A 17,794-nucleotide genomic window follows, 5' to 3' on the forward strand; every position below is an offset into this window, starting at 1 on the left:
TTTGAGTTTGAACATAATAGAAACATTTTTCTGTGTAATAGGGGAAAAATAGGGACTGATTGTTTCTAAATCTCGTTAGCCTTTGGTTTTTACACAGTGCCTAATAAAACAGTTTTTGATAAACCAAGGTGGGCCTGCTGACCATTCATTCTTGGGTCGGATGCTTTCAGTTACTGCTCAATTTCCCTTAGGCACTCAGATTATCTTGGGCCTGCACCTGAGCAGATGGACAGAGGCCTTGACGGGCAGGGAACACCTCCTGAGCCCCAGGAGTCATGCTGGGATGAGCCCTGTGAATGCTGCTGGGAGCTGTTTGCCTGCTTGCTCGCGGGTACCGGTCGGTGTTATGACCCAAACATACTGGATCGTTTCGCTGGAGGGTGGAATCTGGACTCTCGGATTATGAGTAACCAGTTTGCAGATAGCCCCTCCAGGGTGCTGGTGCCCCTGCCTGTCTCTGCCTCCCTGTGAGCCTCCGGGCAGACGGCGCCATCTGCTGGCAGCTTCTCTCCGGCTCCTGGGGGTCCCGTGGGGATGCTGGTCCCCTTGCACTCTGCCCCCTGTTTTTACACCACAGTACGTCTTAGTCATATCAAGTTGCCCTCTTTTTTTCAGTTTCTTGCATGGTGTGCCGCTGCAGAGAGATCACATATTTTCAACGTTTTTGACACAAATTTCAAATTTTTCCTTTAGAACAGTTGGACCAAGTTGTATCAGATATTGAAGTATTAACCAGTTTTGGGAGAGAGAAGCACTGCAAAGCCATATGGTTTTCTTTCTTTTATTGAGGTCATATTGGCTTATAACATCGTGTAGTTTCAGGTGCACATTATTATATGTCAGTTTCTGTATAGACTATATCGCACTCACCACCAGTAGTCTGGGTTTTATCTGTCACCTACATACGTGCCCCTTTACCCCTTCCATCCTTCCCCGCACCCCCTTAGCCTCTGGTACCCACTGATCTGTTCTCCTTAGCCATATGTTTAGATAAAACATTTCTTTTAAACTAGTATCCTTTCATATTGTGAATATATTTTGTTTCCTATTAAGCACAAAATGGATAATTTTGCTGGAAATCTCAATATCGTTTTGGTCATCTGATCATATAAACTTTTTAGTTTGACTTTAGCTTGTCTTCCAGATAAATTGCCAAAAATGACTCCAGATCAGACAGACTGATGTTTTTAAGAAAGGACTTGCTTTACAAAAGAGAATGTTTCTTGTCGGGTGGGTGGTTAGATTTTTAATATAAATACAAGAAACATATAGGAAAGTGGATTTTAAGTTCTTTCCTGTGGTTTTGTTTTGTTGTAAAAGGTATCCAAAAAATTCGTGGCCAAGTAATAAGGTTTTTAAATTTTGTGTGTTATTTGAACACTAGCCTTTGGGAGGATTTCATAAACAACTTATGCTTTTTTTCCTTTTTGGTATGATTTTTCTGTGTGGTCTGAAATTTTTGTTTCTTTTTTTTTAATTGAATTCATAATAGTTTACATCAATGATATTTCAGTTGTACATTATTTCTTGACTGTCACACATAAGTGCTCCCCTTCACCCCCTGTGCCCACCCCCCCCCCCCTTCCCCAGTAACCACTGAACTGTTTTCTTTGTCCACGTGTTTGTTCATATTCCACATATGAGTGAAATCACCTAGTGTTTGTCTTTCTCAGTCTGGCTTTTTCGCTTAGCATAATTCCCTGCAAGTCCATCCATGTTGTTGCAAATGGGATGATTTTGTCTTTTTTTGTGGCTGAGTAGTATTCCATTGTACATACATATACCACATCTTCTTTATCCAGTCATTGGTCGATGGGCACTTGGGTTCCTTCCACATCTCGGCTATTGTGAATGGTGCTGCAGTGAACATAGGGGTGCATATGTTACTTTGGTTTGTTGATTTCAAGTTCTTTGGGTAGATACCCAGCAGTGGGATAGCTGGGTCATATGATAGTCCTATTTTTAGTTTTTTGAGGAATCTCCATACTGTTTTCCCTAGTTGCATTCCCACCAGCAGTGTATGAGGGTTCCCTTTTCCCCACACCCTCTCCAACATTTGTTATTTTTAGTCTTAGTGATTACAGCCATTTTGACAGGCGTAAGGTAGTATCTTAATGTAGTTTTGATTTGCATTTCCCTGAGAATTAGTGATGTTGAACATCTTTTCATGTGTTTATTGGCCATCTGTGTATCTTCTTTGGAAAAATGTCTGTTCATATCCTCTGCTCATTTTTTGATCAGACTGTTTGTTTTTTTTGTAGTTCAGTTGTGTGAGTTCCTTATATATTATGGAGATTAACTGCTTGTCAGATATATGATTTGCAAATATTTTCTCCCAATTGATGGGTTGTCTCTTTGTTTCGATTCTAGTTTCTTTTGCCTTGCAGAAACTCTTTAGTCTGATGAGGTCCCACTTGTTTATTTTTTCTTTTGTTTCCCTTGACTGAGAAGACATGGTATTCGAAAAGATCCTTTTAAGTTCGATGTCAAAGAGTATTACACCTTTATTGTCTTCTAGGAGTTTTATGGTTTCAGGACTTATCTTCAAGTCTTTGATCCATTTTGAGTTTATTTTTGTGTATGGCCTGAGATAATGGCCTAGTTTCATTCTTTTGCATGTGGCTGTCCAGTTTTCCCAACACCGTTTATTGAAGAGACTGTCTTTTCTCCATTGTATGTTCTCAGCTCCTTTGTCGAAGATTAGCTGTCCATAGATGTGCGGTTTTATTTCTGGGCTTTCAGTTCTGTTCCATTGATCTATGTGCCTGTTTTTGTACCAGTACCATGCCGTTTTGGTCACTCTGGCTTTGTAGTACATTTTGAAGTCAGGGGTTGTGATGCCTCCAGCTTTGTTCCTCTTTCTCAGGATTGCTTTAACAATTTGGGGTCTTTGGTTGCCCCATATGAATTTTAGGATTCTTTGCTCTATTTCTGTGAAGAGTGTCATTGGGATTCTGATTGGGATTGCATTCAATCTGTAGATTGCTTTGGGTAGTACGGCCATTTTAACTGTGTTTATTCTTCCAGTTCATGTGCATGGAATCTCTTTCCATCTCTTTATGTCATTATCAATTTCTTTCACTAATGTCTTATAGTTTTCATTGTATAAGTCCTTCACCTCCTTGGTTAAATTTATTCCTAGGTACTGTATTCTTTTAGTTGTGATCGTAAATGGAATTGTATTCTTGAGTTCTCTTTCTGTAAGTTTGTTAGTAGAGTATAGAGAAGCAACTGATTTTTGTAAGTTGATTTTGTACCCTGCAACTTTACTGTAGTTGTTAATTATTTCTAATAGTTTTCCCATGGATTCTTTGGGGTTTTCTATGTATAAGATCATACCATCTGCAAACAGCAAGAGTTTCACTTCTTCACTCCCTATTTGGATTCCTTTTATTCCTTTCTCTTGCCTAATTGCTCTGGCCAAAACCTCCAGTACTATGTTGAATAACAGTGGTGAGAGTGGGCACCCTTGTCTTGTTCCTGTTCTCAGAGGGATGGCTTTCAGTTTTTTACCATTGAGTATGATGTTGGCTGTGGGTTTGTCCTATATGGCCTTTATTATGTTGAGGTAATTTCCTTCTATCCCCGTTTTGTTAAGAATTTTTCTCATAAATGGCTGTTGGATCTGTCAGATGCTTTCTCTGCATCTATTGAGATGATCATGTGGTTTTTATTCCTCAATTTGTTGATGTGGTGTATCATGTTGATTGATTTGCAGATGTTGAACCATCCCTGTGTCCCTGGTATGAATCCCATTTGATCATGATATATGATCCTTTTGATGTATTGCTGAATTTGGGTTGCCAAAATTTTGTTGAGGATTTTTGCATTTATGTTCATCAGTGATATTGGCCTGTAGTTTTCCTTTTTTGTGTTGTCCTTGTCAGTCTTTGGTATCAGAGTGATGTTGGCCTCATAGAATGTGTTAGGAAGTGTTCCGTCTTCCCCAATTTTTTGGAATATCTTGAGAAGGATAGGTATTAAATCCTCTCTGAAAGTTTGGTAGAATTCCCCAGGGAAGCCATCTGGGCCTGGGCTTTTATTCTTTGGGATGCTTTTGATTACTGTTTCAGTCTCTCTCCTTGTGATTGGTTTATTCACATTATCTGTTTCTTCTTGATTCAGCTTTGGGAGGTTGTAAGAGTCTAAGAATTTATCCATTTCCTCTAGATTATCCATTTTATTGGCATATAGTTTTTCATAGTATTCTCTTATAATCCCTTGTATTTCTTTGATGTCTGTTGTTATTTCTCCTCTTTCATTTCTAATTTTGTTTATCTGAGCTTTCTCTCTTTTTTTTCTTTGTAAGTCTGGCTAGGAGTTTGTCAATTTTATTTATCTTCTCAAAGAACCAGCTCTTTGTTTCACTGATCCTTGTTCAGTGGCATGTTGTTTAGTCTCCACATCTTTGTCCGTTTCTCAGCTTTTTTCTTGTAATTACTTTCTAGCTTTATGGCATTGTGATTGGAAAAGATGCTTGTTATTGTTTTAATTTTCTTAAATTTGTTGAGGCTTGCCTTGTTTCCTAACATATGGTATATCCTTGAGAATGTTCTGTGCGCACTTGAGAGGAATGTGTATTCTGCTGTTTTTGGATGGAGTGTTCAATATATGTCTATTAAGTCCAACTGGTTTAGCTTTTCATTTAATTCCACCATTTCCATGTTGATTTTCTGTCTGGATGATCTATCTATTGATGTGAGTGGGGTGTTCAGGTCCCCTACAATTATTGTGTTATGTTTGATATCTTCTTTTAGGTTTGTTAATAGTTGCTTTATGAACTTTGGTGCTCTTGCTGTGTTGGGTGCATAGATATTTATAAGTGTTATTTCTTCTTGGTGGAGAGTCCCTTTGATCATTATATACAGCCCTTCTTGTCTCTTTACCTGTCTTATCTTGAAGTCTACTGTGTCTGATATAAGTATTGCAACACCTGCTTTGTTTTGTTTGCCATTGGCTTGGAGTATTGTCTTCCATCCTTTCACTCTGAGCCTGTGTTTGTCATTGGAGCTGAGATGTGTTTCCTGGAGGCAGCATATTATTGGGTCTTGTTCTTTAATCCATCTCACCACTCTGTGTCTTTTTATTGGAGAATTCAATCCATTTACATTTAGGGTGATTATCGATATTTGCAGGCTTAATACTGTGATTTTATCACTCGTTGTCCGATTCTCCTGCATTTCCTTTGTTTCTCGTCCTGTGTGTTTTGATCTACCCATTGAATTATGTAGTTTTTTATGATGTGTTGCTTTGTTTTCTCCTTATTTTATATTTGTGTCTCTGTTCTGCTTTTTTGTTTAGTGGTTACCATGAGATTTGTATTCAGAATCTCGCGTATAAGGTAGTTCATTTTCTGAGGGCCTCTTAACTTCCTTAGTCTAAACTGATTCAGTCTCTTTGCTCCTCCCCTCCTAAGTTGTTTTTCTCACATCTCATTCCATCTTGTGTTGTGAGTCTGTGGTTAAAATGACAAGATTATCATTGTTTTTTGTATTTTCCATCTGTTTATCTTTTTTTCTTTTTGAGGAAGATTAGCCCTGAGCTAACATCTGCTGCCAGTCCTCCTCTTTTTGCTGAGGAAGACTGGCCCGGAGCTAACATCTGTGCCCATCTTCCTCCACTTTATATGTGGGATGCCTGCCACAGCATGGCTTGCCAAGTGGTGCCATGTCTGCACCCAGGATCTGAACCAGTGAATCCTGGGCCACCAAAGTGGAACATGTGCACTTAACCACTGTGCCACTGGGCCGGCCCCTGTCCCTTTATCTTTAATGCTGTACTTGAGTATTTGCTATCCTGTTCTGATTCTGTCTACATATTTATCTCCTTACTCCATGGTTTGTAACCCTTTTCTCCCTTTTTTTTTTTTTTTTTTTTTTTAGGTATGAGAGCCTTCTTGAGGATTTCTTGTAGGGAGTGGTCTTGTGGCTATGAAATCCCTTAGCTTTTGTTTTCTGAGAAAGTTTTTATGTCTCTATCATATCTAAAGGATTTTTTGCTGGATAGAGTATTCTTGGCTGAAAATTTTTGTCTTTCAAAGACTTGAATATGTCATTCCATTCTCTCCTATCTTGTAAGGTTTCTGCAGAGAAATCTGCTGAAAGCCTGATAGTGGTTCCTCTGTAGGTTATTTTCTTCTGCCTTGCAGCCCTTAGTATTTGTTCTTTGTCATGAATTTTTACCAGTTTTACTACTATATGCCTCGCAGTAGGTCTTTTTACATTGACAAATCCAGGAGATCTGGAAGCCCCTTCCACACAGATTTCTGTCTCTTTGCCTAGGTTTGGGAAGGTCTCTGCTTTTATTTCTTTGAACGCACTTTCTGCTCCATTCTCATTCTCTTCTTATGGAATACCTGTAATTCTTATGTTCCATTTTCTCATTGAGTCGGATATTTCTTGGAGACTTTCTTCATTTCTATTTAGTCTTAGTTCTTTCTCTTCCTCTGTCTGGAGCATTTCAATGTGTCTATCTTCGATTATGCTGACATGCTCCTTTGTGATGTCTACTCAAGCATTCACGGAATCTGTATTTTGTTTTATCTCTTCCATTGTATCTTTCATCTGTAATATTTGTGATTGATTCTTCTTTATAGTTTCAATCTCTTTTGTGAAGTAGCACCTGAGCTTGTTGAATTGTTTCTCTACATTCTCTTTCACCTTGTTGAGTTTTTTGATGATAGCTATTTTTAATTCATTGTCATTTAGATTACATATTTCTGTGTCCTCAGTACTGAATTCTGGGTACTTGTCGTTTTCTCTCTGGTGTGGAGATTTGATACAAAGTTTGATATTGCCAGAGGGGGTGGCTCTGTTTTTACGCATCCTGATATTATTTGGTTGCAGTACTGCCTGTCGCCACTGTGTTGGGGTCCAGAGCTGCATTTCTGAGCCCTGTGCTTTCAGCCGAGATCCCAGACAGTGGTGTGGGTGCAGGGCAGGTGGGCAGAGGGGCACTTTCTCCTGTGTGCACTCCAGGCTTTCTTGCTCTGATCTCACTGTCTGGTCTCCTGGGGTGTTGGCTTGATGAAGTCACTCCCCATGAAAGCTCTCGCCCTGGTAGAGGTCTTCCCTCTAGGTTGCATGGGCCCTTAGGGGTCCTTGATGTTCCCATGGACAAACGTCCCCTCGGTTGCGGATCACAGTCTGTAGGGAAGGGAGTGAAGTTCTCTCTTACCCCATTCCAGCTCCCCTGAAGGGGGCTCCAGCCTCTCCACCCTCTGTCATATGACTGCGTGTCTCTCCGACGTTTTTTGTGTTGTGTTTTTTGTGTCCTCTGTTGGAGTAAGAATGTCCCTTTTCATTGTATGTTGGAGGGGAGAATCCTGGGCAAGTTCATTCCACCATGATGCTGGCATCCTTTTACTTCCCAAAGCTATACATTTTTAAATTAAATTCTGACTTTTCTCCAATGTTTATTATGGGCATTTTGAAACACAAAAATGTTGGAAGAGTAAAAGGTGACCCCCTACAACAGTTGTTGTACCCTGGCCACGGTTTGGTTAGTTGTGTGTGCTCTTGACCATTTAAAGTAAGTTGTGGATATTGTGACCACACCCCTAAACATTGCAGCCTGTGTTCCTTAAAACAAGATGCTTCCCGTAAATGTGCAGCATCGTTACTGCCTATAACACAGTCTGCAATGTCAGCCCATAGTTGCTTCATAGTCACAGCTCCCCAGAGTGCCCTGTTGTCTCTTACAGATTTTGTGTTTTAAACCAGGACCATGTACTGCATTTGTTTTTTGTTTATTTAGTCTCTTTTAACCCAAAATAGTTCTCTCACCTTTTTTATAATTCTGAAAGTTTTAAACTTTAAAAAACTTTTTGCGTTGAATTTCAGACTTAGAGAGAAGTTGTAAAAATTGTACAGAGACTTCCCATAAACTTGTCCCAAATGTTAACATTCTGCCAGACTTTCTTTATCATGCACACTCTCTCCATCTCTCTCTTTCAACTCCTCACCCTGCCGTGTGTGTGTGTGTATCTGTGTCTGTGTACACGTAAATACATACACACACCCCCCCCCCAACACATTTGAGAAAGTAGCTTGGAGACATGATGCCCCTCTGTGGCTAAATTCTTCAGAATGCATTTCAAAACAAAGATACTGAATTAATTAACCATAGCACAATGATTGAACTCCGGAAAGTCACATTTTACAATACTCTTGTCTACTCTGACTTTGTTTAAATTTTGCCACCGTGTCTCACTAAAAAGCTTTATAGCAAAAAGGAAATAACATTTTGGGGTCTAGGACCCAACTCAGGATCCCACATTTTCTGCCGGCCATTTGTCTGTAAACACACGTCTCTATGTGGTGCCTGCTGTGCATCAGAGACTGCTGGTTGCTGGGGACACAGCAGAACAGGGCCCTGGGCCTTTAAGGAGCGTGCAGTGGAAATGTGCCTTTGAGATCCCGTGGGGCTGAGTGCAGGGTGTAGGTGGGGGTGTGGGGAAGGTGTACACTCCAGGTGGGGCTGAGCCGCTGGGAAGACTCTGGAGAGAGGGTGAGGGTGATGACATGTGTTCATGGACTGGCCATCACGGAGAAGGCCAGAGTGCTGGGCAGAGCTGCCAGGCTGGGGGAGAATGAGGCCTGCCTGTGGAACTGAAGATAGCCATCCCTTTACTGACACAACGTGGAGTAGAGTGGAGTGGGGTGGGCTGGACAAGGGTGCTCTGCTGGAGGGCAGGGTCGGGCAGGGCCACCCCAGGCTTGATCTGCAGGGGCGGTTTTGACTAGATGTGTGATTTCGAAGGGTGGAGAATGGAGGGGAGGAGGGTAAGACTTGGGGATCGTGGGGCACCAGCTGTGATCAAGGTGTGCTCCCTGGTGCTGGCTTGGAGTCAGTGCCCTGGGGCGCAGGGGCTCAGGACACTCGAGGAGGGCCAGGTTTGGGTCAAGGCAAAGACCCGTAGGAGAGGTTGAGTGACAGGTTTGCAAATGGCGCCTCTGTCTCAAGACTGGGGCCAGGGGTCAGAGGGGGCAGCTTGGGTGCTGACTCCTCCTGAGTTCACGTCCCAGCAGGGGGATGGCTGAGTCCCGGGCCCCTCTCTCTCCCCACTCTGTGCAGGATTTCCTGTCCCCACCGCTCAGACACCGCTGCGGGTCCCTGCAGCCACACTCAGCTGCAGAGATGTGGCTGACACCCCCTCCTCGGTCCACCTCCCCCACCATGTCGGTGGCATCACTTGGTTCCATTCTTGCACTGGCTGCTGCCTCCTTCTGTGCCAGGTCCTCTGATGTTCCCGCCTTCTCACATGGCATGGCTCCCCTCCTCTCTCTTCCCAGGCGGTCTCACCCAGCGCTGTGGCTGTACCTCCTGCCTTAGTGTGCTGGCTGCCATGAGTCCCACATGCTGGGTGGAGGTAAACAACAGAAATGTGTTCTCCAGCGGTTGTGGCGGCCAGAAGCCCCCAGTCAAAGTGTCGGCTGGGCCTCACTCCCTCTGAAGGCCGAGGGGAGGGTCCTCCCTGCTCCTCTAGCTCCTGGGGGCTCCTTGTGTGCTTGGCTTGGAGTAGCATCACTCCAGCTCCTGCCTTGGAGTCACACAGCCGTCCCCTCAGTGTGTCTCAGAGCTTCCTCTCCCCTCCTGTCAGTACACCAGTCATGGGACACGGGGCCTCACTTCCATCCAGCAGGATCTCCCCTCAAGATCCCGGACATAGTCAACGTCTGTAAGGAGCCTGTTGCTCACTAAGGTCCCACGTGCTGGGATGGGGGCTAAGACTGGGCAGGGCTTGGAGGACACCATTCGACCCTCTGCACATACTCACCCCACCCTGAGGATGACCAGGCTTGTATTTCTGGCCCAGACTCATTTGCTCAGAATGTCTTCTGAGCAGCACCTCACTCCTAACGTGTCCCCACTCTTGCTTTCTCCTCCAGCAGAGAAGCTGCTCCTCACCGTCTGCTCCATTTCGGGACATGTGGCTCTGCTCTGCCAGCTGCTCAGGTGGGAACCCTGGACCCCTCCCAGACCCCACTCCACCTCACCCCAGGCCATCTGCTCCTCTTGTCCATACAGCTGCCTGCCCAACCATGGTGGCACCCCCGTCCTCTTTGTGTCCCCAAGTCACGCAGTCTGTCCTTCACACAGTCAGAGGGACCCTCCTGAGCTGTAACCCATGGCACCCTTCTGCTCAGACCTCCCCTGGTGTCTGGTCTCCCCAGGAGCGCCCACAGTGTTCACTACAGCCTCCGAGTCTGGCTGACCTGGCCCCGTGTCGCCTGCTCCCTTACCTTCCCCTCTGCCTTGACCACTCTGCTCTGCCCACTACCTGTCCCTCAGACAGGCTGGCCCTGCTGGTCTCCCTGCCTCCAGGTGTCACAGGCAGCTCACTCCTTCCCTGCCTGGTGTCTCCCCCAGGCGCCAGCACCGGCCCTCCCCCAGATATCCTACATCCCTCTGCTCATCACCTCCTGACACCATTGACCTGTGTGCGTGTGACGGGTCCCCGAGCCCTTGTTTCTGTTGCCGTGTGACATGCAGATGTGAAAAGAGTGTCTGGCACAGCTTCCCTGGGCGCACTTCATCCGTCCTGTCTGAGACCTGGCTCCCTGACCTCAGCAGGGGCTGAGCTCTCAGTGTTAGGCACCTGCTCAGAGAGGCCTGCCCGTCACACAGCCTGGGAGCCACTCACTCACCCTCTGTCTCACCCTGGGCGGCCCCTGCCAAGTCTCCAGGCGCACGTGCTGCCAGGGTCCTGCTCCTCCTGGCCTTGTCGCCTGTTGTTCACAGCTGCGCCCCAGGGCCCAAAGCCGTGTCCCGCATGTGGGGACATTTACCAGATATTTGTTGGGTGAGTGACTGAACAAATCCTAATGGCTGAGGAATGTGATAACAGGTCGGGGCCTGGGGCCCATACAGATGCGTGGTCGCTGAGTAAATGGGGTGATGCTGAGGAGCGTTTGTTTGCCTGATGACCCAGTGCTAAGGATGGTGTTTCCTCTTCATGTAAAAATATGGATTTTAAAAAATTGTATGGGTGCTGTGGAATAAGGGAGACACAAAATGCTGTGCAAATATTAACTGATGCTTTTCTGCTTTGTTTTCCCAGAAACCATTTGCTTTTGACTCAAGATGATTTGATGTTATAGTAAAACTCCTAACCATGATGGCTACACAGACACTGAGCATAGACAGCTATCAAGATGGGCAACAGGTGAGAGCTTGAGCTTCTTCTGCCTTCTAAGTACAGTCCGTCGACCTGGTTCTCAAACACGCACAGTGCTTCGTAGACTTGTAATTCGGTTTCCGTGAGCTTGCGGGTTCAATTTAAGTGTGTCGTGCGTTTACTAAATGTCGGTGCTCAGAAAGATGAGCTGTAGAATTGTTCAGATCATTCCCTGAGTGACACCAAGACTGCTGGTCATTCTGGCTCCTCCGAACCACAGTTTCTTGGGAATTTACCTTTTTAATGTCAGTGTCAGTCAGTATTGTTGCTTTTAAAGAAAAACTGGGTGTTGTTGACGGTCACAGGTTCCCGTGTCCGCCAGTTGCTGGTCTGAGCGGGAATCGTGGTTTTGTTTCCCCAGGTGAGAGCGCAGGGCCCGCCCCGAGAATAGAGGTGGCACAGTGCAGAGCTGTCTGTATCTCTGACCTGCTCGTGCTCAGACGGCTGTGCCCACACAGCTTTCTTGGCTGCCTGGGTGGCTTCCTGACTGCCTTCCCACCGTCCAGGAGACTTGCTTTCCCTCAAAGGGACAGTTAAAGCCTGTACAGGAGTTTTGTCTTCTGTGACCTGAAGGACTTGGGGAGCAGAGGGAGGTGGGAGCAGCTCAGCGGAGGCACACGCAGCCTCTTTTGGGGGCATAGGGGCTTGGCTCATTCCCCCTCTTACTCTGGAGCCCTGGAGCTCCATTCCACTGAAGACAGTCCCCCCTGCCTTTGCTCTGCTGACCACAGGGTCCGGAGGTGGTAGCAGAATGCCCAGCAGCTCTGTCCTCTCCCGCCTGAGGACGTTGGTGAGCCGGATCAACAGATCAAGCCCGGTGTGCTCACCATGTGTGGTCACAGCCCCACAGCGGTGAGGTTCCACGTGGGCAGTCAGGGCCTGGGGCTGCGCCCCTCCTCTCCCAACTCTTGTGTCTATCCTCGGTGGCCAGTTTGGGACTGTTCCTGGTTTGGTTCGTGTCGCACATATTTTGTTTGTTTTTCTTGACTTTTTAAAAAGTTTTTAAGTGTTTTTCGCTTCTTAAAAGAATTGAGGTGGGGAATTCCGTTTTAGCCAGCTCTCTCACCTGGGAGTCCTTTGATATTTCCAAGTGATTTTGTGTCTAAAATGCAAATCTCTGATGTCCCCTCCTCTCTCCCTGCTGAGGCCGATCCTGAGGCCCTGCCTTGCCTGGCCCTGGGACCCTCAGGCCACCCTGCAGCCCCTCAGGTCACTCACCTCTGCCGCCCTGCTCCTGGGCCTCACTGCCTTGTGACCTGGCACCTTCTTTCTCCTTCTCTCCTCTGCCCTCAGGCAGCAGCTTGGCCAACTCCCTCCTGACCTGCTGGTCTTTGCTTCCATCATCCGTCCCCCACCCCCCACCCCTGCCTGCCCTGGTCCCATTGCAGCCCGCTCCCTCCCATTTTCTCCTGCCTCCAGCCCCTTCCTCGGAGCTCTGTTCTTCTGTAGCACTGGTCACCTTCTGACACGTTCTCTCACGGGATGGTCTTCTCTGTCTACCCGTTTCCGTCTTCCTCTGGCCAGTCTGCACCCCGAGGCTGCCGAGTGTCCAGTGCCATGCTGGGCGCAGCGAGGGACAGCACCTCGCCTTTAGTACCTGGGCACTTCCCCATGAAGTGGACAACTCTTTGCAACTATTATTTTAAATAAGCATTGAATATTCAACAGTGTAAATATGCAGATTTACTCAGCCATTCCTCTGAGGTTGAACATTTAGGTTTCTCTTTTTAATACAATCATTAAAAAAAAACCCTTAAATAAATCTTCTTAGGGTGTTTTATAATACTGCCTGATTTCCTGCCAGAAAGCTTCTGTTGGATTGGTCTTTACTTAGCTGTTTTAGTGTTTTGTGTTTTCATGAGAGAGAGAAAAACAGTCTCCCCAGTGCACCGTTCCGTCTGAAGGCAGCAGAATGGAAGGGTCCTTGCTCACTCTAGACGGCAGGAGGGACGAGATGAGGCCCAGAGCCTGGAGCTGCAAGGCCGCCCCTCAGCCCACAGCCCTGGACGTCAGGGTCGAGGCCGTCGAGAGCTCACCCCCAGCTGCTCCAGGGGCTGCTTCCTCCAGGGCCAGAGGTGTGGCAACAGCGGGGGGCAGGTGCATCCCGCCCCTCTGGTCCTGAGGAAGCTGAGGGGTGGTCGTCTGCTCATGGACACTTGCAAGTCCACTGCAGCGATTGTGGGTGTCTGTAAACTGAATTCTTTATGTTAAGGATTTAAATACTTTTTAACTAAGTTACAAGCAACACATTTAAACAGCAAGTGTAAAGTAATTTAAATGATAATATCCTTAAGGGTTCCTCTTGTGTTTCATATTATTTCTTTAAACACATCTGGTCTTTCCTTTCTGAATACAGTGACTTTTCTTAAAATTTTTATAGTGTGTGTATTCCTGAGGTTTAAAGTTAGATAGGGGAGAATGTGGGCCTGTCGCAAATGTTAGCATGTCGGGTTTGAGTTGTTTTTGTGACGAGAGAAGAAGAGCTTGGGCCACTTGTTTCTCCTCCTCTCGTTGTGATGTGCTTCGGTCTGGACGCACAGCGGGTGGGGATCCCGAGCTAAACTGCACACACCCGTTCCCTTCAGTGGGGCACGGCTGCTGTGCTGTTGAAAATCAGAAGCATTTCACAAATACTGGTTCTCTCCGTTTTTAAATGGTTTGCCCATTTTAAATGCCTGTCAGAGTCAGACGAGTTCTCTAGGTGGTGTCCTTTGGCGTTATTGCCAGGTGTGTAATTGTCTGGCAATTTTCCATCCCGGTGCTTTTCTGTTTGAGAGTACAGTACTAGGTAGCAGTTTATTTTGTGTTTAGTAACAAGAATTCTCCTCCTGATTTTGCAGATGCAAGTAGTAACAGAATTAAAAACGGAGCAAGACCCCAACTGCTCTGAACCTGATGTGGAAGGAGTGAGCCCTCCCACCGTGGGGGCCCAGACGCCGATGGACGCAGACAAGCAGGCCATTTATAGGTAGGAGGGATGTGAAGTGTGTGGGTCGTAGGAGGAGGAAGGAGAGTGGAAAACCCAAGTGGAAGCCCAGAGCCATCAGCCAGGCAGAGCAGTAAGGCAGGATGGGACGACAGCTGGGCTGAAGGTTTCTCATATTAAGATGCTACTCCTAATATCTTAATAAAAAGGGTTTGAGAGAATAAATCTACATTTAATCAACCTTGCAAAAAGAAATCTTCAGGCCCAGATGATGTTAGTGGAGAATTCTACCAAAAATATAAAGAATTCCAAAGCAGCCAATCTATACAATCTCTTCCAGAAAATAGAAGAGGGAACGCTTCCAACTCATTCTGTGAATGAGCATCACTCTGACACCAAAGACAACATGAAAAAAGACAAGTACAGACAAATGTTCCTCATGAATTCAGACATGAATATCATCAGTGAAATATTAACAAATTGAATCCAGAAATATATAATAGCAGAGTAATATTGGAATAATATAGAATAATCTCTGGTGACCAAGTGGAGTTTATCTCAAGAATGCAAGACTGTTTCAGTATTCGAAGGTCAATCAGTGTGATTTGCAATGTGATCGTAACAAGTGAGGCAGAAAAGCATGTGACAAAAGTCATCAGCCAATTATCATTAAAAACTGTCAGGGGCCAGCCTGGTGGTTCAGCAGTTAAGGGCACACCTTCTGCTTTTCAGCGGCCCAGGGTTTGCCGGTAGGGATCCCAGGTGCAGACATGGCACCACTTGGCAGGTCATGCTGTGGTAGGCGTCCCACACATAAAGTAGAGGAAGATGGGCACAGATGTTAGCTCAGGGCCAGTCTTCCTCAGCAAAAAGAGGAGGACTGGCAGTAGTTAACTCAGGGCTACTCTTCCTCAAAAAAAAAAAACCTGTCAGCAAAGTGATAATAGAGGGGAACTTTCTTAACCTGATGAAGGGCCAATACAAAACCCTACAGCTCACTTCATGCTTAGTGGTGAGAGACTGAATGTTTTCCCCTAAGATGGGGAATAAGGCAGGGATGTCCACTCTGCCTCTTGTCCAGCCCTGTGGTGAAAACCCTATCCAGTGCAGTTAGGCAAGGAAAAGAAAGAGAAGACATGCCAGGTTGGAAAGGAAGAAGTGACAGTGGCTCTAGGCATAAACAACACGAGTGTCTACATAGACAATCCCAGAGAGTCTGCCAGAGGACTTCCAGAACTAAGTGAGTGGGTTTACTCAGGTCACAGGATGCGAGGGCCACACATAGAAACCAATCCTTTCTCCACACCAGTCATGTACAGTTGGAAACAAATTAAAAAGACAATACCATTCACAACAGCTCCCAAAACATTTAGATATAAATCTAACCAAACTCGTACAGATCCTTTATGCTGAAAAGTATAAAATGCTGATGCAAAAAAGGGAAAACATAAATAAATGGTGGGACATACCATGTTCATGGAGTAGGAGACTCAACACAGTAAGGATGTGGGTTCTCCTGAGATGGATCTGTAGATTTAACACCATTCCGATTAAAGTGTTAGCACGTACTTTTGTACATATAGAGAAAATAATTCTAAATTCTATATGGAAGTCAAAAAGAACTAGACCAGGTAAAACAATTTTGGAAAAGAATAAAGTTGGAGGAATGAACAATAGCTGAGACTTGGAAGCAAGCCAAGTGCCCATCAACGGATGAATGGAAATGAAGAGGTGGTGTCTATACACCATGGACTACTACCCAGCCACAAAAGAGACAAAATCGTGCCGTTCTCGACAACATGGATGGACCCTGAGGATATTATGCTAAGCAAAATATCTCAGACAGAGATAGAAAAACAGTATGATTTCACTCATGTGGAAGATAAACACACACATAGACAAGGAGAATAGGTTGGTGATTACCAATGAGGAAAGGAGTTGGGGAGCTGAAAGGGTAAAAGGGGCACATATGTATGGTGATGGATAAAAACTAGAGTATTGGTACCAAACACGATTCAGTCTATACGGAAACTGATATATAATAATGTACACCTGAAATTACACCATGTTATAAACCTATACGACCTCGATAAAATAATTTTTTTTTTTAAAGATTTTTTTTATTTTTTCCTTTTTCTCCCCAAAGCCCCCCACTACATAGTTGTATATTCTTCATTGTGGATCCTTCTAGTTGTGGCATGTGGGACGCTGCCTCAGCGTGGTCTGATGAGTAGTGCCATGTCCGCTTCCAGGATTCGAACCAACAAAACACTGGGCCGCCTGCAGCGGAGCGCGCAAACTTAACCACTCGGCCCCGGAGCCAGCCCCCCTTGATAAAATAATTTTTAAAAAAAGTTGAAAGAGTCAGTCTACCTGATTTAGGATCTACTGTCATGTTATAGTAATTAAGATCTTGTGATATTGGTGAAGGGATGAATACATAGACCAGTGTCCCAGAAAATCCAGAAATAGATGTACGCAAATGTGAGTCATTTGCTCTTTGTCAAAGGTGAAGAAGCAATTGAGTGGAGAAAAGTTTGACTTTCCAACAACTGGTGTTGGAACAATTGGACATCCATATGCAGAAAAAGATCCTTGATCTGATCTCAAATCTTATACAAAAATTTACTCATAATGGAGTGTAGATCTAATTGTAAATTTTAAAACTGTGAAACTGGCGCATCCCTACAAGGGAATACTATGTGTCCATAACTGGGAGTGAAGCACTGACACATGTTGCTATGTGGATGAGCCTTGAAAACGTTATGCTCAGTGAAAGAAGCCAGACGCAGAAGGTCACACATTGCGTGACTCCATTTATCTGCAACGTCCAGAATTACCACATCGATAGAGACGGAAAGGAGATGATGGTGGCCTCGGGCTGGAGTTTGTGGGGAAGTGGAGAGTGACGGCTGATGGCTACAGGGCTTCTCTGGGGATGATGAAAATCTTCTAGAACTGGCTGTAGTGATGGTTGCACCACTCTGTGAATATACTAAAGACCGTTGAATTGTAAACTTCAAATGGATGAATTGTATGTGAATTATATCTCAAAGCTTTTACACAAAATAACACATATATACCTACTAAAACATTGTTGTGAAAAGGTAGAACATACTTTAAAAAATTTTTTCTTTTTTCCCCCAGGCATCCACTGTTTCCATTGTTAGCTTTGTTGTTTGAAAAATGTGAACAATCTACACAAGGCTCAGAGGGCACGACTTCTGCCAGTTTCGATGTGGATATTGAGAATTTTGTAAGGAAGCAAGAGAAGGAAGGAAAACCCTTTTTTTGTGAAGATCCAGAAACTGACAATTTAGTAAGTAAAATGTTTTATTTGTATTTTCTATTTCTTCCAAATGTAAAATCTGTTGAATGAATTTTAAACTTCTAATTAGAACTTCAGACTGTTTGTAGTTTTGCTAAAGGGGAGGATCTTGTCCATTCATGGCATAGCCTGTTTGATGTGCGTGTGGCTGGAACGTCTCCAGTGTCCAGCCTTCTCTGGTTTCACTCTCCTTCAGGGGGCAGGTGAGACGGTTGAGCCTGCATCCCGACGGGACTGGGGAACCCAGTTCTCTCCTGAGTCTCTGAGGAGGTCCTGCGGGGGAGTGGGGGCCTGCTCACCTGCCCTGCTTCTCGGGGAGCACGTCTGCCCAGCTTCTGTCCTTGGCTGTCCCCTGATCATG

At 45.1% G+C, this 17,794-nt stretch overlaps 1 protein-coding gene across 5 annotated transcripts in view; it reads left to right on the forward strand.

The window, feature by feature from the left end:
* Positions 1-17,794, forward strand: part of LOC124231437 (homeobox protein PKNOX1-like) — a 57,583-nt gene that overhangs the window by 18,500 nt on the left and 21,289 nt on the right. For 3 of the 5 annotated variants that reach the window (XM_046648238.1, XM_046648242.1, XM_046648239.1), the window contains exons 2-5: positions 9,891-9,957; positions 11,063-11,167; positions 14,020-14,147; positions 17,253-17,424. In XM_046648238.1, the coding sequence (XP_046504194.1) occupies positions 11,117-11,167; positions 14,020-14,147; positions 17,253-17,424 (351 nt within the window). In that variant the 5' untranslated portion in view covers positions 9,891-9,957; positions 11,063-11,116. The remainder of the gene's footprint in view (positions 1-9,890; positions 9,958-11,062; positions 11,168-14,019; positions 14,148-17,252; positions 17,425-17,794) is intronic. The other 2 variants (XM_046648241.1, XM_046648240.1) reach the window with 1 other exon arrangement.

This window comes from Equus quagga, chromosome 21 (assembly GCF_021613505.1).
Source record: "Equus quagga isolate Etosha38 chromosome 21, UCLA_HA_Equagga_1.0, whole genome shotgun sequence".
NCBI lineage: Eukaryota > Metazoa > Chordata > Mammalia > Perissodactyla > Equidae > Equus > Equus quagga.